At 61.6% G+C, this 22,511-nt stretch overlaps 9 protein-coding genes across 9 annotated transcripts; all 9 read right to left on the reverse strand.

Moving 5' to 3' along the window:
* Nucleotides 1–1,552: 1,552 nt before the first annotated feature.
* LMXM_28_2790 (hypothetical protein, unknown function) lies at nt 1,553–3,013 on the reverse strand (the record flags this gene model as incomplete). The annotated part of the gene is made up of 1 exon (XM_003877074.1): nt 1,553–3,013. The coding sequence occupies one exon, from the start codon at nt 3,011–3,013 to the stop codon at nt 1,553–1,555; it is 1,461 nt and encodes a 486-aa protein (XP_003877123.1).
* Nucleotides 3,014–3,825: 812 nt separating this feature from the next.
* LMXM_28_2800 (conserved hypothetical protein) lies at nt 3,826–5,322 on the reverse strand (the record flags this gene model as incomplete). The annotated part of the gene is made up of 1 exon (XM_003877075.1): nt 3,826–5,322. The coding sequence occupies one exon, from the start codon at nt 5,320–5,322 to the stop codon at nt 3,826–3,828; it is 1,497 nt and encodes a 498-aa protein (XP_003877124.1).
* Nucleotides 5,323–6,098: 776 nt separating this feature from the next.
* On the reverse strand, nt 6,099–6,722 carry LMXM_28_2810 (conserved hypothetical protein; the record flags this gene model as incomplete). The annotated part of the gene is made up of 1 exon (XM_003877076.1): nt 6,099–6,722. One exon carries the CDS (start codon nt 6,720–6,722, stop codon nt 6,099–6,101), a length of 624 nt encoding a protein of 207 aa, XP_003877125.1.
* A 765-nt stretch (nt 6,723–7,487) lies between these two features.
* LMXM_28_2820 (putative heat shock protein 70) lies at nt 7,488–9,473 on the reverse strand (the record flags this gene model as incomplete). The annotated part of the gene is made up of 1 exon (XM_003877077.1): nt 7,488–9,473. The coding sequence occupies one exon, from the start codon at nt 9,471–9,473 to the stop codon at nt 7,488–7,490; it is 1,986 nt and encodes a 661-aa protein (XP_003877126.1).
* Nucleotides 9,474–10,527: 1,054 nt separating this feature from the next.
* On the reverse strand, nt 10,528–13,362 carry LMXM_28_2830 (conserved hypothetical protein; the record flags this gene model as incomplete). The annotated part of the gene is made up of 1 exon (XM_003877078.1): nt 10,528–13,362. One exon carries the CDS (start codon nt 13,360–13,362, stop codon nt 10,528–10,530), a length of 2,835 nt encoding a protein of 944 aa, XP_003877127.1.
* Nucleotides 13,363–14,028: 666 nt separating this feature from the next.
* On the reverse strand, nt 14,029–15,507 carry LMXM_28_2840 (conserved hypothetical protein; the record flags this gene model as incomplete). Its single annotated transcript, XM_003877079.1, has 1 exon — nt 14,029–15,507. One exon carries the CDS (start codon nt 15,505–15,507, stop codon nt 14,029–14,031), a length of 1,479 nt encoding a protein of 492 aa, XP_003877128.1.
* A 792-nt stretch (nt 15,508–16,299) lies between these two features.
* Nucleotides 16,300–17,691, reverse strand: LMXM_28_2850 (conserved hypothetical protein; the record flags this gene model as incomplete). Its single annotated transcript, XM_003877080.1, has 1 exon — nt 16,300–17,691. The coding sequence occupies one exon, from the start codon at nt 17,689–17,691 to the stop codon at nt 16,300–16,302; it is 1,392 nt and encodes a 463-aa protein (XP_003877129.1).
* Nucleotides 17,692–19,339: 1,648 nt separating this feature from the next.
* On the reverse strand, nt 19,340–20,314 carry LMXM_28_2860 (putative cytosolic malate dehydrogenase; the record flags this gene model as incomplete). Its single annotated transcript, XM_003877081.1, has 1 exon — nt 19,340–20,314. The coding sequence occupies one exon, from the start codon at nt 20,312–20,314 to the stop codon at nt 19,340–19,342; it is 975 nt and encodes a 324-aa protein (XP_003877130.1).
* An 837-nt stretch (nt 20,315–21,151) lies between these two features.
* LMXM_28_2870 (hypothetical protein, unknown function) lies at nt 21,152–21,904 on the reverse strand (the record flags this gene model as incomplete). The annotated part of the gene is made up of 1 exon (XM_003877082.1): nt 21,152–21,904. The coding sequence occupies one exon, from the start codon at nt 21,902–21,904 to the stop codon at nt 21,152–21,154; it is 753 nt and encodes a 250-aa protein (XP_003877131.1).
* Between the last annotated feature and the right edge of the window lie 607 nt (nt 21,905–22,511).

Consider the following 22,511-nt stretch of genomic DNA (forward strand, 5'->3'; position numbering starts at 1 on the left):
TTGTTCTTGCGCTTGAACTCCTCGGTGAAGAACGTGACGAGGCGGTTGTCGAAGTCCTCGCCGCCAAGGTGCGTGTCGCCGTTCGTCGCCTTCACCTCGAAGATGCCGCCGTCGATGGTCAGCAGCGTCACATCGAACGTGCCGCCGCCAAGGTCGAAGATCAGCACGTTGCGCTCCTTGCCGTCGTCGCCCTTGTCCAGGCCGTACGCGATGGCCGCCGCCGTCGGCTCGTTGATGATGCGCAACACCTCCAGCCCAGAAATCGTGCCGGCGTCCTTCGTTGCCTGGCGCTGCGAGTCGTTGAAGTACGCCGGCACCGTCACCACGGCCTTCTTCACCTGCTTGCCCAGGTACGCCTCCGCCGTCTCCTTCATCTTCAGCAGCACCATCGAGCTGATCTCCTCCGGCGTGAAGGTCTTCTCTTCGCCGCGGTACTGCACCGAAATCACGGGCTTGTCGTCACCCTTCGTCGTCACCTTGAACGGCCAGTGCTTCATGTCCGACTGCACAACCGAGTCGTTGAACTTGCGGCCAATCAGGCGCTTCGCGTCGAACACCGTGTTGTGCGGGTTCATTGCCACCTGGTTCTTTGCGGCATCGCCGATCAGGCGCTCCGAGTCCGTGAACGCAACGTACGACGGTGTCGTGCGGTTGCCCTGATCGTTCGCGATGATTTCCACGCGGTCGTTCTGCCACACGCCCACGCACGAGTACGTCGTGCCCAGGTCGATGCCGATGGCGCCGTCGAACGTCATCTCTGCGGCAGTGGTGGTGTATGTATGTGTGGGAGGGGGGTGTTTATAGGGTTACGTAATAGAGCGCAGAGCGAGAGAGACGTGTGCCTGTGCGCGTATGTGTTCTCTTCGGACAGCTGGAGTGCGAGTGCGTGTTTAGGACCTTGCGTGTGGTTTGGCGGATAGGAGAGGGAGGAGGGGGAGGGGGCAGCGAGGAGGAGACGTGGCGGAGAAGGGGTACCACGGCATAGAGGGGGAGAGAGCGAACGGTGATCACGAGTACGCAAGGCCGCACCAGCGCTGTTGCGTTTTGGGCAAGCCATGAAGGGCGCATAGCACATAGAAGCGTCTTGACGGGTCAGTGTGTGAGAGGCAGGTTGTAAGGTGATCGTAGGAGACGAGTGGTCGTGGCGCGGATGCCGAGAGGCTGGTGAGTTACAACCGGGAAAGAGGTTTGAGAGGGCGATGGAGGGTTCCGTGTTGTGGCATGGATGGGTTCCACGCTGCGCTCTAAGCTGGTCTGCCAAGGTGTTCACCGCCATCGACGAGGGAGAGCGGCACAGACCGCATGAGGTGCCATTGCATGCCGGTGAGTTGATGCTGTTCATTCTAAGGGGGGAGGTGGTGTAGTGCATGGCATGGAGGATAGTAAGGAGATAATCTCATGCATGGGCTCATGCGTGTATGTCCGTGCACCTTCTTGTGTCTAGCTGTGTGCCAAGGGATGAGGAGGGTAAGGTCGGGATGCTCATAGAGGGCGCCGCTCCCCTTCATCACGGACCCCGTTTTATCTCGTCTCGGTAGGTCATGACTGACCGTCATGGGTGCGTAGAGGTCGTGTGCCGCTGCATGAGATCGGCGAGCTCTTCGGCCGCGTCCGAAAGGATGTCGCCGCTGCGATGGGCCTCAGCGACGGTGGTCGGCTGCAGCACCTTCACAGCCGATGAAGGGCACGCAGTGCGTGACGGGTGGCTCAGCACATATGGCAGGACTTCGCGCACAAAGCGGAGAGTCATGCTGATGTCGGAGACAGCCGACGGTGCTGCGTCAGCGGTGGTGGTGTGGGTCGGTCGGACGGATGGAGCGAATACGCCATGCTCCGCCGGTGCAGCGATGTAGTAGTGTACCAACGTTTCCAGTGCATGGGCGTCGCCGCACAGCTGCTCGAGATCGTCGAGGTAAACTGTTACGGTCGCCGTCGGCGATGGGGTGCTCTCCAATGCACCTGCGGCGACTGCTGGCGCGTTCTCCACCTCCCGTGCTCGCCCCTTCGACTGCACGATTGTGCGACCCTTGGCACGCGCTAGACCTTCTTGACCTTTGGTCCGACGTTCTAGCTGACGAAGGATTGACGCGTCCACACGATTGGCGAGGAAGTCCGCAGACAGGGTAGTTATCTGGTGATTTGGCGGCGCCGGCATCGTCTCTGCTTTCGTTAGTGAGCTGGTAGAAGTCGCTGCGGGCGCTAGCGGGGCCCCTGGAGAAGAGTCTGCAAAATGAGGAGAAAATGCGGCTGTCATGTTCAGCCGTTGCTCCGCCGTCACCCACGCGTCCAAGTCCTCGAGCAGCGCTGCGTTCTGCGCCTGCAGGGCGGCGAGCTGGGTGTGGAAGAAGACTTCTTTCCGGGCAGCGTCATCGCGAAGACAGCGCAAAGTGGCGTGACAGCGAGTAAGCTGCTCTTCGGCGAGGGCGCGACCCGCTCGCTCCGCCTCCAGTGCCTTGGAATCCGTGATGGTGTTGTCAGCGCAGTGACGCCGCGCATGCTCTCGAGGACGGACCGGCGAAGCATCATGCGGCGAACCGTCGCCGGTGCCCTCTCCACCTCCGCGCTCGTACTGCCTAAAGGAAAGGCGTAGGCTATCCACCTTTGCCTGCAGGTACGCGCACTCCTGCTCCAGTCTTCTCACGCGCTCATTCGCATCGGTGCCGAAAGTTGTGAGGTCGCCGGCCGCTTCGGGGAACCGATCATCGCTTCGGACTGTTGGAGTCGTTATGGCAGTGGCGTCTCCTGTGACGCGATGCCGACCAACTCCTGCGGGACACGACTCTGTCGGGGCAAACATTTGCTGAGGGCTTTGTCGGTCGCTCTGCGCATCCTCCTGAACCCGATGGTATACCTTTTCATAGCGCTGACGCTGCAGCTGCTCCAGCCTGAGCTGGTGGCTGAGGTCCTCGTTCTCCGCCAGTACTGCCTCGTACTTCGCCTCTAGCTCTTGGAGCGGGGACGCGGTCGCCTGCACAACGTTCCTCGCGACCGCAGACGCGTCCATGCGAGGCATGTGGTGGTTCGACTTGCTCTCCTGCCCCACGATGTCGATCTTACCTCCGGCTCTACTAGCTTCGTTATCCGCTTTTCTGTCTGCGTGCACAGCCGCATTGTTGTCAGGGGAGAGTTGAGGAGGGGGAGGGGGGCAGCGATATCCCTCCTCCCCAAGAGCCGTGGCTGGCGCAGGGCCTTGATGGCCACCCGGAATGAACAACAACAAGCCTCCGGAGGGAAGGCGAGGTCTGTGAGGTAACCACAGCGGAGAGTTGCGATGTGGGATGAAGAAGGAACGAGGGAGGGAGGGAGAGGGGGGGGGATCAACCGAAGAGCGAGCGAGTAGGACGCCGGCAGAGGGGTGGTGCGTGGTTCCCTCATCGGAGCGGGGGGACTGCGCTGCACCAGGGAAGACGGAGGCTGCCAGGGGGAGGGGCAGACGAGGAGGACGCAGCAATGCCGCACTTTCCCTCTTGTCGAGCCCTCCGTAGATCTCCCTTCATTTTGCTCTTACACCGCCGCGCATGACACACATCCCCATGCACTGCGCACGTGTCCGCAGCACCGAGTGAGAGTGACAGACGAGGCTGCGCTGAGTGACGCTGTACCGCTTTTCCCCTCGCCCACCCCTCAAACCCTCTCCACTGGCCCCTTCCCCTCCCCCCTCGCTGTGCTGGCTGCATGTATGCCACTTCGTGGGCGGCCAAGTCAACTATCCGTGTTTACGCTGTAGCGACCAGAAGATTGAAGACACACAGGCACAGACATGCAGACCTCGCACGGACACTATCCAACCTGCCCAAATAATGCTTCACCTCGTCTCCGCCTTGCTCAGTAGCGCCTGTGCGCCTCGTACTTCGTGAAGTAGTTCGTCAACTTCTGCCGCTTCATCGTCCGCTGGAGCGTCTCCTCCGTCTCCTCGCCTCTCTGCGCGGGGTCGTCGAGGTTGACGGGTTTCTCAGGGTCGAGCCCTTTGGCCAACACGTGCTTCACGAACAGGTGCTGAATGATGCGGGAGAGGTTGTTCACAAAGAAGCGAGCGCCGCGGCTGCCGCAGGAGGCGACGCCAAAGCAGCCGAGGTCGTGCTCGCAGCTGTAGCGGAAGGACGCGGCGGCAGGGAGGGCATCAATGCCGTAGAAAACTGGCTTGGTCAGCTGCAGATGGTCCTTGGATGGCACGTACTGCACCCCCAAATCGTAGTAGGGGCGCCCGTTAGCGTTAGCCGGCTTGCCGAGCAGCTCGCGGGCGTCCATGATGGTGTCGAGCGAGAGCAGCAGAAGCTTGCCGTAGTCCTCGACAGGGGCGTAGAGGTTCAGCGAGCCGTTCCACACCGCAGGACCACAGTTGCGCGGGTCGCCGATGGCCACCGGCCGCTTGAAGGTCTCGTGTTGCAGAGCCTGACCTGTGGGTTGGTAGAAGAGCTCGTTCGGGTCCTTCCACAACGTTGGTGCGCCGTAGCCGGTGCCGTGGCTCTGAGCGGGCTCGAAGAAGACGGTGCGGATGTCGCTCTCGAAACTGCGGCCCTTCAGCTGCGTCTCTACCGCAGCCAGCAGCAGGGCCACGGAGGTGTGGCTGATGTTGGCTCGGTGAAGCGATCGCGTAAAGCTGCGAGTGATGCGAGGTGAGGAGCGGACGTACTGGACGAGGTTCGCTCGCTGCTGCTGCCCCGTCAGCGCCGTTGCAGGCGTCGTGCCACCGGCAAGAAAGCGATTCACCCGCTCGTACACGCGAGCGTGCGTCTCGGCGCACAGCAACGGAGAGAAGCAGGGCCGATGCCAGCGCGCTCCCGCATCCTTGAGCAGATGTGCGTCGTCAATGCCATGGGTGAAGGAGAGCACGCTACGGGCGGTGACGTCCTCGCTGAGCTTGCACTGGAGCTCTGGTAGGTACTGGAACAGAGGTGTTTCCAGGTTGAAGATACCCTTACCGTGCAGCTCGCATACGTAGGCAGCCGTTACTGGCAGCGATAAGGTGCCGTACACGAGCGGGTCCTTTAGCTTCATGTGGTTACCCTTATCCTCGGCGTCGAGTGGACGGCTAGTGTCTCGGTACCCACTGGCAAAGCAGAAGGGCTTGCCCTTGTGGAAGAGACCGCCCTGGTAGCCAGGTGCAGCGCGCAGCCACTGGCTATGACCGCTCATGGTTAGATGTGATAGCTCCAAAACACTACGGATCACTGGTGGGATGTCTTTCTCCATGTCTTCACGAATTTCGTCCTGACCGACGGCGGCGCGTTGCTTCTTGACGAGTTCCTCTTTGTCCTTGACGGGAGGAAAGTCGATGCGCAGCCGCGGCCTGGCGGCTGCAGCGTCGGGCGCCCCGGACATCGTCGATGCAGAGGAGGAAGATCGCGATGACGAAGACGTCGGGGCGGAAGATGGGGGTATCATGATGCGGAGCCTCCTCCAGCGGGGTCACAGAAACACACACACACACACGCCTGCACGTCTTCGCCACGTAAGTTGGCGTGCGTGCGAGTGTATGCGGATGTACCTGGGTGCTCCGTTGCATCGCACGAGAGCAGCGGGCGACGAAAGGGAGAGGGAGAAGGAGAGAGAGCGAGCGGCGCTGAGTGGAACGAGGAGGAGGATGGGGAGACGCCTTTCAGAGACCCTCTCGCCATCTCCTGCTGGCATCGCAAGCTGAGAGACCAAGAAGAGCTTGAGGGAGGCCAACACCGCCGCTGAGCGTGTCAGCACCGCTGTTCACATGTCTTTCCCTCTGATCCGTCTGTGCGTGTCAGAGAGACCGAGGACGACATGGAGAGGGGTGGGCTGGAAAGAGCGAGTCTGTTGGAGGAGGCGGCCCGCGGCAGCACCCGCTCCTCGTCATCGCTGCGTCGTGCGGATACTTTACGCGATCATTAGAGATACGAGAAGGGGTGAACAAGAACACTCGTAAAGGGGGAGAAGGCGGGTGGAATGCTACGGGTAGTGCGCCACGTGGTGCAATACTTCGCAGCCACGCCCCCCCACCTTCGCCGTCTGTCTCCCGTTTTCCTGCCCAGACAACCACGCACCCACGAAGATATATGCTTACACACGGCGCCGTTTCCTTCCCACTATGCCGCCATGTCCGTACACGCACCAACACAGCATCACTGCTACGCCTCGTCCTCGTCGTCACCGATGCGCTGCTTCGAGGCTAGCATGTCGACGAGCATGTCGAGGTCCTCCGCCTTCAGTGTTCTAACGGCACCGCCTCGTGCGTCGCTCTGGAAGGCGTTCATCTGCTTCCAGTGACTCTGCAGCTTCAGGATCGAGGTGATGGGCTCGCAGTTGGTGACGTCGAGCTTCTGCTTCTTTACGAACACGAGGCGGCCGTTGCGCTTGCGTGCGGTCACCCACGCATCCTTCGTGAAGCGCGTGTGGAAGGCGACGGCCTCTGCCGTAACGGAGGGGCTGTAACCAAACTGAAGGCGGTCCGTCGGCGAGCCGTTCCCGTAAGCGTCCACGCCATTTTCTGATGTTGATGCGGCGCCGCCCTCAACGCCGCCGTGGCTGAGGGCTTTCGCGAGGGCCTCGCGTAGCGCCTCTTCGCGTGCAGTGGACGCTGCGGCGACTGCCGAGGCAGAGGGGCCAGTGGAGGACGGGCCTGCCGCAGCGCTCATCTTCTTGCCAGTATGCCGCGGCACATCCTTCTTCGCATACTGCTGCTGCTGCTGTTTCCCTGGACGGCTTGGCAGCCCGCGGACTGAGTGGTAACGCTCTCTCGGTGGCGGCGGCATCGTCGTCGCTACGGCCTGGGCGTGCTCAGCCACCAAGGAAGAAGACAGGGTGTGAGGAGAGACGCACGCGCACACTCAGAGAGTATGCAGTGAGCCAGATCAAGTTACGAGGCACCGTCGCACATATACGCCCGCGCACACACGCACACGGAGGCACGACGCAAGAGAGGGAGGCGGCTGAGTTCGGAATAGGGGTGGGGCCGAAGGGAAAGGAATAAGGGAGAAGACACTGCGGGTAGAGATGAAGAGAGTCGTAGCCAACGTGTATGCGTGTGCGAGTGTTGGTGCATGTTCATATGAGCGAGCGCGTCAACATAGTTTGTGAGGAGGAGGAGGATGGGGGAGGAGGGAGTGCTGCGCTTCTACTCTTGTGAGCAGAGACGTCAAGGAGAGAGAAGGGGCGGCACGGGAGCCGGGGATGATATTTTAGTGGCGGCGGCTCAACGCGCGCACACCTCCCCGCCCCCCACGCCCGCGCAGTTTCATCCCCACGTCACGAGACTCGGCGAGAGGGGCATAGACAGAGAGACGACGGCGCATGCTGTATGTCATCACTGTTCACTTGCGCGTGCGCGTGTGCGTGAGAGAGGGACAGATACAGGGAGATGTTACACACGCGCACGAGAGAGCGAGACAACACAAAGAAGGCCGAAGCGGGCGAGTAACAGTGTGTGTGTGCGCGCGTGTGTGTGTGTCGGTGTCAGACGAAGCGGCAAAAAAAAGATACAAAGCGCCGGCCACGGCCACGGCGACTCTCGCACCTCCTCACTTGTCCGCATCGTTTTCCGCGTCGCTGCCGCTGGAGGACTCGTTGCCCCCGTTTCCCTCGTCGCGGTGGCGCTTCGAGGCCGGCTCACCGCCGCGCGCCTTCTTCACCTTCTTCACCGCTTTCCTGGCGAGTTTTTCGATCTGCTTCGCTTTCTCCTCCATCTCGGCGACGGTCGAGTAGGAGGGCAGCTGTCGCTCGAGCCAGTCATGCGTATGCGAAGTAAAGGCATCAAGCCGCTTCTGCAGCTGTGACGGCGGCGGCGGCGGCATCGCGGCGATGGCAGCGGAGAGAGTCTCGAGTGCGCCTTTCACCGTCCGTCGCGCCGTTTCTCTGGCGTCGTCCACAGCATCGCTCTTGGCGAACTTCTTCGACATTTCGATCATCTCCTTCACCTGCGCCTCGGAGAGCCGGTCGACGTTCTGCACGACGAGCGTGTGTCTCTTGTTGGCCAACTCCTCCGTGCCGGTGATGGTGAGAAGGCCGTTCGCGTCGATGGAGAAGGTCACCGTGATGGTGGGCTTGCCCTTCTTGGCACGGGTGATGCCCTCGAGTGTGAACTCGCCCAGCTTGTGGTTATGTTTTGTCAGCGGCCGCTCTCCCTCGTACACGCACACGTCAACGTCTTGCTGGTAGTCTTCGACTGTGCTGTACTCCTTCGTCGCCTTGTACGGAATGGTCGTGTTGCGGGGGACAATGACGTCGAACTTGCCATCGTCGATCTCTACGCCGATGCTCAGCGGTACCACATCCATGAGCACGACGTTGGCCGTCTTCTCGGACTGCTGCTCAAGCGAGTTGGTGAGGATGCTGGCCTGCACCGCGGCACCGATGGCCACCGCCTCGTCCGGGTGCACTGAGTTGCACAGTCGCTCTTTGTTGAAAAAGGCGCGAAGCATGTCGTTCAGCTTCGGGATGCGCGAGCTGCCGCCGACGAGCACGACCTCATGGACGTCTTCCACCTTCATGCCTGCATCCTGCAAGGCGCGCTTCACCACCTTCATGCACTGCGCAAACACAGACGCGTTCAGCTCCTCCAGCTTTGCGCGGGAGACAGACAGCGTATACTCCTCGCCGCTCAGCAACACACCATCCAGGGCCAGTTCTTCGGCTGTTGACTGCGACAGAACCCGCTTCACCCGCTCGCACGCTGTACGGGCCTTCGCGAGCAGACGCGGCTGCTCGGCGATGCTGAGGCTGTATCGCGACTGCAAATCGTCTAGCACGTACTTGAGAAGGTTCGAGTCAATGTCCTGCCCGCCTAGGTGGGTGTCACCGGCGGTCGCCTGTACCGCGAAGCTCCCGCTGTCGATGACGATGACGGACACATCAAAAGTGCCGCCGCCGAAGTCGAAGACGACGACATTGTGCGGCCGGTCCTCGCCTTGCTGTTGCCCTGTGCCACTGCCGACGCCGAGGCCGTAGCACAGCGCCGCCGCCGTCGGCTCGTTGATGATGCGCAGCACCTCCAGGCCAGCAATCGTTGCCGCCGCCTTGGTGCGCTCGCGCTGCGAGTCGTTGAAGTACGCCGGCACCGTCACCACGGCCTTCTTCACCTGCTTGCCCAGGTACCGCTCGGCACACTCCTTCAAGTAGACTAGCACCTTGGCAGAGATCTGCTCCGGTGCCAGCTGCAGCTCCTCGCCCTTGTGCGTCACGTTGATCTGAATGCTGTTCTTTACACCCTCTGAGATAGGGAACGGCCAGCGGGTGCGGTCCTCTTGGATGCTCTTGTCGCTGAAGTGGTGACCAATCATGCGCTTCGCATCGAACACGACACCAGAGACGCCGCGACCGAGCAGCGTTTTGGCAGCGTCGCCGACGAGCACGTCATCGTTGTAGAAGGCCACGCACGATGGTGTGGTGCGGTTGCCCATGTCGTTCGGGATCACCTCCGCCTGCCCGCGCACGAAGACGGCGGCGCACGAGTACGTCGTGCCGAGATCGATGCCGATGGCACCATCAAACTCCTCTGTGAAGCTCATCGGTGTGCGAGAGCCAGAGCGGGTAAGATGCACACACGATTGGGTGAGTGAGCGAAACGGATGGAGGCGAGCAGCCAAAGAATAGGCGAGGGAAGGGAAACGGATGAAAGCACAGACAAACCACCGAGAGGAGTTGCCGGAGTGTGCCAGCGAAGTTCTCAAGTGTGTGTCTATGTGAAGCGGATAAGGAAGAGGAGGAGGGGGAGGGAGAGGGAGAGTCGTGTGCGCGTGTGCTTCGCGGCTGCGTGCGCACACACCCGCACTTTTCAGCGCGAAAATATAGAGGCACGCGGGGGTGGGGTGGGGGGGGACGCAGTGTGGATGCTGTTCCGCGTGTGCGTGCGCTGCAGCGAGCGGCTCTGTAGAGCAGGATGGAGAAAGGGCAGGGAGTTGCTGTGTGTCTATGATCAGAGTGTGTGTGATGGATGCGAGAGACTCAGAGTGCGGCACCAAGAGAGAGAGCGGATATAAGGAGATGTACATGTGTACAATGGACGGAGCGAGGAGAGAAGCAAGCACCAAGACGGTAAAGCAGATGTGGCACCTACGGACCTCCCTGACTACATCGCGTTGGTGCTCTGCCGTCCCCCCTCTACGGCCTCTCTCTGCCTTTTCCTCCTCTCGTTCCCCCATCTATTAGCGTTTCGCTGCTGTGTCCCTGCTCGTCTTCTCGTTGGTCTGTTGTGTGTGTGTGTGGTGTTGCGGCAAGATATGTCCTATCTCGTAAACTGTACATGTGCTGCGCCTTTCCCCTCCCACCTCCCCCCATCTTCACGGCACACACACACACACAGACGTGTGCGCGTGTCTGTCCAATTCACCGACAGAGGGAGGGTGGAGGGGGATCGTGCGAGCGGATGCATGAGCAAGACGACACACCGTCTAGCGTGTTCCATACAAGAGAAACCAAGCAGCTGAGAAGCATAATGGCGTATGTGAGGCGGAAAGTGCGGGGAAGGAGAGGGGGCCGCCGAAGGGGCACACCATATCACCGCCATGTTGATGTGCAACCGTACCAGCACCCATGCGCAGGGGAACTGGGAGGGGCCGCCCGCTACTCCAGCCGCAGACGCCGCAGGTGGAAGCGGAGGTCGCGCGTGATGGCTTCGGCGTACTCGACTCGGCCGCGCGCCATCGTCTCCATCTGGATGAGCTCGCCCACCTTCAGCTTCACATTGGCAACCCGCATCAGCAGGTGCGCACGCAGCTGCGCATCCATATAGGAGGCCTCACTCGTCAGCTTCAGGTGCCCGAAGAGGTAGTCGGACCACGCGGTGTTGGCGCCATAGAGCGCGTGCCCGTCCACCAGCAGCGTCCTTGCGCCGGCCTGCGCCTCTCGCCAGATGCCCTGACGGCCGTCCCACTCGTCCGCCTTCAAGATGCACATCTGTCCCAGAGGTACATTCGAGGAGGCGGCGATGTCGAGATCGGCGCCAGCCCTGCCGCAGAGCGCGGCCCAGTCCTGATACGTCTGCTCATGGTAAGAGCGAGAGCCCTGTACCAGTACATCGGCTAGCGCAGCAGCGCAGTCGCACACGAGACGAGTGCGGCACACCGCCTCACGCGAGAGAAGGCGCTCCGCAGGAGAGAGTGATGGCAATGGCAGCGAGAGGTGTCGCCGTGAGCGTGCAGCGGCGAGGTGCGCCTCCTCGGCCCTCTCCCTCGCCTCCGCTGCCCATTGGGAACCATGAAGACTGTCGGAGAGCGCCTCGTAAAGGTCCGCCGCCACCTTCCCCTGCGCGCGCTCAAGGGCTGCTCGTCTGTCGGACTCGCTTCGCTCGAGTTGGAAGCACCTAACGCGCCGGGCGGAAGTGTCACAGTGCCGGATGTGCTCCAGCTCCCGCGCCTCCTCCGCAATGATGATGGCGCGCTCACGCAGGCCCACCTTGAACGACTCGCGCATCTGCCTCAGTGCCTCTGCGTTGCGCGCCACATAGCGCCCACGCACAGCAGTGTACTGGTCGTGGTACACTGCGGTAGCTACTTTGTCAAACGCCGCGCAGTAGAGAGACACGGCATCCTCTGGAAGGGCTGCTGCCGTGTCTGTGGCCGTTGATGCGCCGCTTCGCTCCGGATGCACCTGAGCAGACTGCTCTTGCGTCGATGCCAACACTTCGTGTGCCAGCTTGGCGCGACTACGCACTTGCGCCCACGCATCTTGCTCTGTAGAGGAAGACGCGGCGGCAGTATTGCTTGACTCAGCAGCGCCGTGGCCCCTGGGTGAGTGCGTTGCTACGGGGGTGGGCATCGCTGCTGCCGTCGTCTGCGCCTCACGTTTGACCTCCCTGTTGACCGCTTCGCAACGTTCCAGGGGCGGATGCGCCTGGGAGGGGGAGGGGAGCGCCGCCACGACCGTAGCGCGCAGGACATTGTATTCATGAGTCTCTTGTTGAGCAATGCGTAGCTGTGACTTTCGCTCCTCCTGCGCGAGCGCCACCTGCGCTGCTTGTAGCCCCAACACCGCCAGCAGACCACGGTGCAAAATGGCGCGAAACACAGCAGCGTGATGACGGTATTCCGCTTCTTCAGCCTCGACGCACTGCCGGTGCGACGTCTCTGCGCGCTCCACTGCCGCAACGGCCAGTCGGTAAGCTTCCGAGTACAGCGCCCACCGACGGTGGCGCCAGCTGCCATAGGGCAGCGGATACTGGCTGCACGTACACAGAGACCGCAGCGATGCCTGCATCATAGCTGCCACCGCCGCATCTTGGATGGGCCGACTTGCTAGCGCCGCACGGGCCTCCTGCACAACCGTATAGGTGTACAGGTCCATCTCCGTTCTGTACCGGTGAGAACTCGTGGCAGCGGCCACCAGCGCCACTAGTGCAGCGCTGACGTCATCGGCAGCGCTCGTGTCACCGTCCTTCTCATGTGGAAGGGTACGCTGTAGGCTACGCAGATGCTGCCTGCACTGTTCCACGTAGTTGTGTCTGCGCAACTTCGCGAGACTGCTTTTCAGGGCGGCGCGGCGGTGGTGGGACCACGGCGCGACGCGCTGCATGCGCCACCACCGCTGCACCGTCACCAGCGCCGGCATGCACACGGGTGAGCGCACATAGTAGCTCCACAGAGCAAACGACTGCCACGCACTGAGCGCCTCGACGTAGCGGAGCTGCGCCGCTCCCTGCCACCAGTCCAGCAGGAGGCGCTCTTTGGCCTCGTCGTACACGAGGGCCCGACGGTCGTACATTTCGCGTATTTTGGCCTCGCAGGGTGGCTCGTGGTCAACAGGCAACGACGGCGACGGCAGCACCTTGGGCGCAGGCGGTGCAGACGCCGATGCGTGAGTTCCTTCGGCAATGCTGAAAAGATCGTCGACAGGAGGCGTGAAGGCAGGCACTGCTCTGTACGAACGCGCAGCCAGCATCAGCTCCAACGCGCGCACATGCTTGGCGGCGTGCTGCACCGCCTCAGCGTCCCGTTGCTGCCACTCTAGTTTACGCACGGCCTCCTGTAGCTGCCAGGTGTGCTGGACAGCGTAGAGCATTTGGAGGCCGTCCTGTGCTGCCGCCTCGACGGCGCGTCTGTCACTTGCCTCTTCGCGCTCCACGAGATCTGCCCAGCGGTGAGGCAGGAGGTCCCATACTGGTGCCGCTTGCGCCTCATGCAACGCCTCCAGCCGGAGCACCTTGTCCTCGTTGTGCTGCTGACGCTCCCGCTCCCGCTTATGCTGCCACCAAAGAGCGTCGTGCTCGTCAGCCTCGGTGCAGCGCGTCCTTGCCCGTGCACGGGCCTCATTTTTGGCGATTGCCATGAGCTGGTCAAGCCACAGAGCGCGTTGGAGCTTGGCCTGAAATACAGCTGCCGTGTTGCCGCCGCCAAACCTCTCCGTTGACACGGGCACCACCTTGCCGGGAGTGTGCGTTGGAGGAGCGGTGGGGGTGCGCATGTGCACTGCCGAGGGGGTCGAACGCGACGGAGAGGACATCAAGGATGACGCAGGTAGGTGGTGATAACGTGCTGCATTCGCCACAGTCACTTTACACACGGGGGCAGAGACTGGGGCCGCGGCCAAGACGGTCGACGCTGGAGCTGCCGTCTTGGCCCTGGTCGACTGCCGCAGCTGAGGAAGGCGTGGAGAGTTCATGAATCCAGTGCGGACAGACTACAGACAAGGCCGTGGAGAGAGGGGAGGAGGGGAGTTGCTTGAGTACATTATGCATGTGTGTGATCAGGGAAGCGGGGGCGGTAGCAGAGGCTACGATGGGTGGCAGACGATAGGAAGACGGATATCAACTGTGATGCTCACAGCTGGACTCGGCGCAGTGGAGGGCTGAGCCGCTTCCCAGCGAGGCAATGAAAAAGGGGTGGAGCGCTTGCAGATACCCAACACGCGCGACAGGCGCTGCTTGAGTGCCCTGTGCGGGGGTGGATGGTGTGGGAGTTCCCCATGAGTGAGTAACGCACCCTCACACGCATAGTGCACCAGACCTGGAGAAGAGAAAGCGCACCTATACACACACCTGTGGAGGACGGCATCCTCCACGACCTGCGGCGACGCGAGCGAAGTGATAGCTTGCAGGTGAGAGCGGAAGGGGAGGCGATGATGGCGCTCTCAAAACTGCAAGCTCGGCTGCCATAGCCGGTCTTCGCGGCGAGGGAGGAGACGGAGATGATGTTGCGTGACTGCTGACGTTGACACTTTTGGCCCCACGGTGGACGACGACGAGGCGGTGGCTGGCCGCACGTAGCAGGGTATGAGGTACGGTGCCTCGTACGCGCTCTCATCAGCGTAGGTCCCGTCGTCGGCCATCGGCGCCACGTCTACCCCAATGCTTCCGTCCTTGTCACCGGCGTCGGAACCGGTGTTCTCGTCCACGTCGAGCACCGTCACGTCCGCAGGAGAGCCACTGTCGTCGGCATCGCTCTCATCACCAGAGAGCACCTCCACCACATCCGGTGAGACCTCATCATCCACATCGACCGCAGCGTCGCCGCGGTGGCGCTTGCGGCTTGGAGCAGCAGCGGCTTCAGGGCCACTGGCGACGCCGCTGCTACTGGACGCACCTGGCCCCTGGATGCGCTGTGCCCCTTTGCTGGTATGCGAGGGGGCTCTCCGCAGAGTTTCCGACGGTACGGGTGTCGAGTGTCGCGCTGCGTCGGCGGTGTTGCGACCTGCGTGGACCTCTCTCTGCGCGATGGTTTCGTCAAGGGCGCACAGCTCCTTCATGGAGTGATAGTGCATGCGCAAGGCATTCAGCCTCTTCGTGCGCCGCTCGGTTATCTGTCGCTCTTTGCGCAGTTCGGCTTGCGTGCGCAGCAGCTGAGGTGTGGCCTGCGCCATGTAGAGCTCAAGCTCCGTCACACCCATGTGCTCCATGGAAAGAGCAGTGGCGGTGCTCGAGACCACGGCGCTCGACGACCCAACGCGCGCCTCGCCGTCGACGAGGCCGCCGCTGTGCGTTAGACCGGGAAAGCAGCGCTCCTCCCTCTCTACCTCCGCGAGGCACCTTGCGCGCTGGTCGTGCAGGTTCGCGCATGCATGAGTCAGTTCCGTCACACGTCGGCGCTGGTCGCTGAGGCTGCGCAGGCGGTGTAGCACTTGTTTCTGGGCCGTGTGCACACGCCTGTACTCGACCTCGCCGGTCGCTAGGGCTCCCACGGTGACCTGAGATGGTGTCGGCGCTGTAGACGTCGAGACGGCCCCTACATCGTCGTTTGCACTGCGCAGGTACAGCGGAATAATGCGTGCGATCTGCGTGAAGCACGCCGGGCAGACGCAGAAGTCGTTTGTGCGACTTGCCCAGGTGCTGCTACTGCGGGTGCTGAGCGCCAAACCGATCTTGTCCGCGCCGCCCCCACTCACACAGCTGCCTTCCTCTTCGCCAAGAGGGAGATCGGTGCTATCCATACCCATCAAGACCTTGCCCCGGCGCCGAATGAATTCGACGCATCCCATGTGCAGAACGTGCTGGCACGGCAGAAGCAGACATCCGCGCTGCGAGCCTTCCGTGCCCACCACCACACCACACTCGCAGCAGTCGCACGCGCTACTACAAGGAGTGGAGGAGGAGGAGGAGAGGGCGGATGCCATTCGGAAAAGACTACGCGCACGCGCTCACCCTAATAGCTCCCCGTGAACACAGACAGACACAGAGGGGACGGCAAACACGTGCATGCATGAACGACGACTTACGTGTGTGAAGCGCGCGTGTGTTTGTGGTGGGAGAATGTATCAAGACACCTGACACACACACACACACGTGCGCACGCACACACGGTGGGGCCGTGCAACATGCGAGGAGGAGAATGGGGATGATACAGGGTGACGATGTAGAGAGGAGGACACGTGGGCGGAGGGCGATTCGTATCGTCAGCAAGCAGCACATACACAGCACCGGCCTTGCTCCCCGCACTCAATCGCACCACACCCAATCGCAACGGGAGCGTGCGAGTGGGCACGGTAGAGCATCGAGCCGGCCGCAGGAACCCCATCTGGTGAGAGCACACCGTACGCTGCGCTCGTCATCATGTGGGCAGTTCCGAGGCCAACAGAGACACGCGCACATGTGGACATGCCTACGAACACCGTCTCTACTCGACGCAGCCGCCAGCACTTCCGTGCGGGGGGGGGTGGAGGGAGGGCCATCGGCGTTGATACCCCCGAACGTGACGAAAGAAAGGGCGAAGAGCAGGGGAGCTCGCTTCATCCATTTCGATCCCGGCGGCGTCCGCAGCAATGCTGCAGCACGTGAGCGGCGCACGCGCACGCGGCACAAAGGAAAACAACACAGGGAGGTGTTTCATGTTTGTTTTACATCCGTGACGCACGTGAGAGGAACAGAGAGAGGAAGGTGCGCACATGCCTCTCCTCCGAGTTCCCAGACTACCCCTTGCCGTGCCGCTTCTTCGGGGCCTCGCTCGCTGTGCCGGCCGACACAGTGTCATGCACGTTGAAGTGGGCGAGTGCGGGGGCCATGTCCAGCATTGCCTGGTACACCTCAGCTGCTACCTCCGGTCTCTCTTGCACGTCCACGACGGTCATTGTCGTCAAGGCAGGGTAGATGTACACTTCGCCCGACTCGGTGCCCGCAGCGGCACCAGTGCCGGCCTTGCACGATGCACCGCTGTTGCGAGTTTCTGGAGACAGCTCTGAGGCCGTACCCGAAGCAGTGGCAGCGGCAGGCGACGGCAGTGGTGGCGTGTGACCGCCCACAGCGTCAGGCCACTCACATGTGCGCTCGTTGCACCGCATGTTCACTAGCAGCTCCGCCACACCTGCATAGATGATGCCGCTGGCGGGCATGAGAATTCGTTTGAGAGAGGCCACCTGTAGCGGGACCCACAGACTCAGCTTCCAGCCTCGACCCTCCTCACACATCAGCGTGAAATAGTCCGCCGGCAGCTCCAGTGAGGACGGAGAGATGGCGCTGGCGGTGGTGTCGGGTGTAGGCTCAGGAAGACAGTAGCGGCTGCCAACAACCAGCGAAGATAGGTTGATGAGGCGGCGCCACCACCCCGGCGCCCAGTAACGCATGAGCTCGGCATCCATCTTGAGCGTGCACAGGGTGCCGGCAGCAGCCAGGTGCAGGTCGCTCAGCAGGTAGTGGAGCGCCTGGGAGTGATGGGCTTCTGTGAATTGCACGTGGCGCACATCAAGCTCGGTGAGGTACGGCAGCTGCGAGATGAGCTGCAGCAACCACGGCGCCGGCAGGGTAAGACCGGCAATTGGGGTGCCGTCGTCGCACTCGCGCTTCACGGCGTTGAGACCGTCCTCGTGCAGCACCAGCGTCCGCACCTGCGCGCTTCTTGCCGCAGCGAAGGTAACTAGAGCTCTGCGCACAGTCTCTCGCGAGAGGGCAGACGCGACGACCATCGCTGGAGTCACCACAGTCACTTCAAGGCTCATTACATGAAACAGCGCGCGGCGCACCGAGCGGCACGTCTGGGCGAATGCTGCCGCATTCCGGCTAACGGGGCCGAGGAACTGCAGCACGAGCTCGATCGCTGCGCCTCCTACTGCTACCACGTCGTTGCGTGGGGAGGGTCGCGGCAACTTTGCTTCCAGCTCTTTGCGCAGCAGTGCGTGTATGTCCGGCTTCTGCTGAGCGCGGCACAGCGCGTCGAAGGAGGCGAAGCGGGTTACGCAACTCTTGCGCCGGCCGGCGGCGCTGCCGGTGAGAGTGATAAGAGGCGACGCAGACACCACGGGCGTAGTGGCCGACTGCACAGCAGCCACCGCGCGGTTCACACGCCGCCGGGTAGTCCTCACCTCCATCGCTCCGTCGTAGGTGTACAGAAATATAGACCTTGCCGGGCACCTGTGCGCGGGTCGAGCTGAGCAAACACCCTAGGCACTCGTGGAGCGGTGCAAGCTGGCTGAGGCTGTGGGTGTGTATCGGCGCAGTACGTCGCGGCACTAAAGAAGCCCCACACCAATGCACAACAGATGGACGTGGACAAAACAGCATGCAACCGATGTGCGTCGCAGAAGATGTGTGTGTGTGTGAGATAGAGAGCGAGTAGGGGTACATGCCGATACAGAATAGGACACGTCCACAGCGATTTCGGCAGTGTGGACACAGACACGTACAGTGTGCCGTAGGTGCGATGAGCCGGCCTGGTGTGGCACCGACATCCAGCGTTTGCACGCATAAACACAAGAACACTGCACTCTCGTCTCTCGGTCCTCAAACTGCAGCCATCCAGCACGCTAGAGGTGTGTCCTTGTTTGGCAGCCACACAAGACGCGAGGCACGCGCATTGGTGGCTTTGTGAAAGCCTTATAATATCAATGACGTTACTACACACCAAGCCCCCCTCCCCCTGCCATCGCAGTTGCCCGCAGGAAGAGGTCGCTCTCCTGATGGGTGCGTAGCGAGGCGCTCGCAGCTGCCACTCATGTCTCTGTGCTTCCCCTTGCGCTGGTTCTGTTGTCCATACATGTTTCATCACGGTGTTCGCTGGAACATGACGGATGAACGAATGGAGAGCGGGGTGGGTGGGGGCGGAAGCTCGAGAGAGGACATGGGCGGTGCGGCACCGCTAGCGTGAGCATCTCCGTGCTTTTGTCCGTCGTACACGGTCTACGAGTGGCGTGTATGCCACAGGGCCCCTTTGCCTTCCCCCGTCCGCCTATGCCCGTCCCCTCGTTTCTCATAACCGCCTCCCTTCTGCCCCGGCCTCCCCACCCTCACACTCTCACGCGGTAGAGGTGGGGTCTTTTACCTTCCAACGTGTCCATTCTCTGCCACACACCACAGCAGTCGAATTGTCACAGGCCCGGCATATCCAGCGGTGCGAAGCAGCCGTAGGCACGCATGACAGCAATGCCCGCTCAGTCCTCGGAGCAGGGACTCAGACGAAAGCTCTACACACCACCCATTCATTTCTCACGTTGCCTCAGCCTCGCCTTCAGGAGGCAGTGAGGGCCCGGTGGAATACGTTCGAGTCACTCTCACACTTTGCCTATCATATGGACGGCACAAGCGTGCTCACAGTCGTAGGTCGCGCCATAATGCAACACCATCCAGGACCTCAACCTCCCCCAACTGTCACGAGGGGAGTAGGAGCGACACAGGACGAAGGAAAACGGCAAGAAGTGCGTGTAAAGCACAAGAATGGGCGAGAATGAGAAAAACAGTTGAGCCCGCACACACACACGGACGAGTTTGCGTGTTGCGCTCTCTGTGCGAGTGGGTGCGCCATCCCGATGCAACAGTGTATAAAGATTGCTGATGCGGCGTGCCGAGGATGGGTGCAGAAGTTTGACTTCAATGTCACCCTTCCCGCCGTTTTTCCCGCCCCCCTCCCCCTTCCCCACGCTCGCAGATATACAAGAGGAGGGGGCAGCGGCACAGCGAGCGCTACTGGGCTGCGAGAAGGTCAACACACGACCTCTTGACATGAGTGCACCGATGCCCGGCTCATATCCCTGCCTGTGCCCTTTCCTCCTGCAGCTCGGCGATCGTGCTGGCGAGACGCTGCTTTCCGAGGTCCCCATTCAGCTTGTCTGAGACAACAGTCCACTCCCCGGCGTGGCACGTGCACGGGAAGGAGAAGATGAGATCGCTCGGTACGCCGTACGGGTTTCCATCCGAGTACACGCCCATCGAAACATACACGCCCTCCGGTGTGCCATGTATCCAGTCGTGTACGTGGTCCACGGCTGCCTTGGCGGCGGACATGGCTGAGGAAAGGCCGCGTAGTTGGATGATTTCGGCGCCGCGTTCGCGCACTAACTGCACAAAGTCGTCGTTGAGGGCACCGTCCTTGATCGCTTCGCGGGCCGGGGTGGTGCCGATTACAGCGTTGTCAATGTCAGGGACCTGTGTAGAGCTATGGTTGCCCCAGATGATCACGTTGCGCACCTGCGACACCGGCACACCGGCCTTGCGAGCCAGAAGAGACAAGGCACGGTTGTGGTCGAGGCGGGTCATGGCGGTCACATGACGGGGGTTCAACTTCCCCTGAGCTGACTTGAGGAGGATGAGAGCGTTCGTGTTGGCCGGATTGCCAACAACCAGCACACGGCAGTCTGGCGCTGCCACGGCAGCGATGGCCTCACCCTGCTCCTTGAAGATGCGCGCGTTCATCTCGAGGAGGTCCTTGCGCTCCATCCCCGCCCTGCGCGGGAAGGCGCCGCACATGATGGAAATGGAGACCCCGTCGAAGGCAACGCGCGGGTCTGCCGTAATGACCACCTTGTCAAGGAGAGGGAAAGCGCAATCGTCGAGCTCTGCTTCGACGCCAGCAAGTGCCTTGAGAGCGGGCTCGATATCCAGCAGGCGGAGCTCAACATGCGTGGTGGGACCGAGGAGGATACCGCGCGCGATCAGTGGTACCAATGCGTAGCCGATCTGGCCCGCTGCACCCGTCACGGCCACCTTCACAGCGGACATTTCGTACTGTGGCAGGTGCAGAGAAAAAGGGAAGTGACAAGGGGTGGAGGAAGGTGCCACACACACACACACACACAATGCACTGTCCCGCTGTTGTTGCCTTCGCTAGTCGTCGAAGTTCGTGGTCTTCTGTCGAGTCGAGGGTTCGTTGGAGGAGAGGGTGACGAGAGGGGCAGGGGGAGGGGTATTGGGGAGGTGGTCGGTGGACACGTCACTCGGAGAGGCAGGGGAGAGGGAGGCTAGCGGGGGCTCCCTGCTGTGTGTATCGTGGCTGCACGTCACCAGAAGTAATCCTTTGCGGTTGCACAGAGGCAGCCGAGTGCCCCCTCCCATCTCCTCTCACACAAACACTTCACTCAATGGAGAGGGTGGGGGTAGGGAGGGGCCAACAGGCGAAGGACTGGCGGAAGAGTGTCGTTGAGGCGCAGTAAAAAGCCGCTTTCCGCTACATTTTTCTCATCCCTCCGGAGGCCCTGTGCACAGACAGCAGCCATTGCAGCGGTGGTGCAGCAAAGGGAGAGGGAGGGAGCGTGGGAGTGGACGCGTTGCTGCGGTGCCTCGGGGAGGCCTCGAATTTACATCTAGGTGAACACACACACACAAGCGACATCTACAAGGCCAAGCAAGGTGAGACGCCACAGCACAGAGACAGAGGACAGGACAGGAGATGAGAACCAATGCACCAACGTCTGTCTGTCTGCCTGAGTGTCTGTGCCTCTCTCTAACCGACACTTCAACCCCCCACACACAGGCAGGCATTGCCGTTCAGTGTGATTCAGAGGCTCAAGCCTCAACGGCGAGAAAAGTGACAACGCCGCCCGTCTGCCTGCCCATGCGTCACGCCACGCAAAACCCACCAAAGCGGACGCCGCGCAGCACATCGTTGAGGCCGTGGCCGCCACGGGGCAACAGCTCTCTCACAATGCGCTCCACCTTGGCGCCGTCGGCAGAGAAAACAAACACGCTTCGTACGTCGAAGAAGGCGTGTGAGCATTCAGCGTCGGCGTAGTAAGTCACCTGGGTGCCGATTTCGAGCTCTGCGGTGCACTGCTCCACCCAGCTCTTCACCTGCGACACACCTCCAACTAGGGTGGGTGGCGAAGCGGTGGCGGGGGAGCTTTGCGCGGACGAGGTGAGGTCGACGCGAAGAAGCAGCACCGACTCCTGAAATTCACTGAGCTCGTTGATGATGTCCTCCACACCGCGCAGCTTCCGCGCCGGTCGACGCAGATAATTTCCGGCGACGTGGAGCAGCATGATGCAGTGAGTGTCGAGGGCCCCATAGAGCAACTCTACGTCGGTGGACACAGACAGCGACTCTGCGAGCCGACGTGCAACATCAGTGTCCACGGTATCAAGAAACGCACGGCGCAGTGCCGCGCTCACCTTCGCCGCGGCCCGCGTGTGATTGTCCTTCCAGCTACGCTGCTCTGCCTCCTCCTCGTCGGACTCTCCCGCGTTCAAGCGAGTGGCTTGCAGTGCATGGAGGGACATGAGTTCCTTGAGCAGCAGCGTCTGCCGGTCCCGGTGAGGCACCCGTGGTGCTGCCTCGAGCCACTCCAACAGTACTTGGTCAACCGTCTGGGCCATGGTTGGATGCCTAGACGGAACGTGTCGTGCGCGTGTGTGCAGATTGCGGCTGCTGATGGGGTCTGTGTACACAATCCCTTTACGATGTATTCCTCTTTGCTGTGTTGTTTTCCGTCTCGCTGATGCGGCTGGAGTGACAATGCGGGGCAGTCGTCCACTTCTTCGCCGCTCGCCACTGCCAGATTGAGCACGACACGTGTGCATGAGAGAAAGGCGGCATAGGGCGAAGAGGCACAGCGCAGAGGAGAGCGGTGAGCAACGAGGGAATGGGGGGGGGGGGCGGCGGTCGTCAGCAAGGATGGGAGATTGAGAAGGTGGACTCACGCAGGTGGTCGTGTGTCGGTGCAGCATCCCTACCTGTCTGCATTTGGCGGTTGAGACGCCGCAAAAGAGCGACCCGCATTACAGCCCCCACACTCAGCGAGTGAGGCTCGGATGAGGCAGTTGCGCTTGTGCTCGTGCTGCGACAGCGATGCCCCGTTGCAGCCCGCTCACTGCGGGGAGCCGTTTCGCACATGTGTGCACCGCGTTGATCATCTTGAGGCACGCAGATACGTAGAGAAGTTTACATCCACGCCAAGAGGGACAGAAAGAGGCGCAGTAACAC

The sequence above is a fragment of the Leishmania mexicana genome, chromosome 28 (assembly GCF_000234665.1).
Source record: "Leishmania mexicana MHOM/GT/2001/U1103 complete genome, chromosome 28".
Lineage (NCBI taxonomy): Eukaryota > Euglenozoa > Kinetoplastea > Trypanosomatida > Trypanosomatidae > Leishmania > Leishmania mexicana.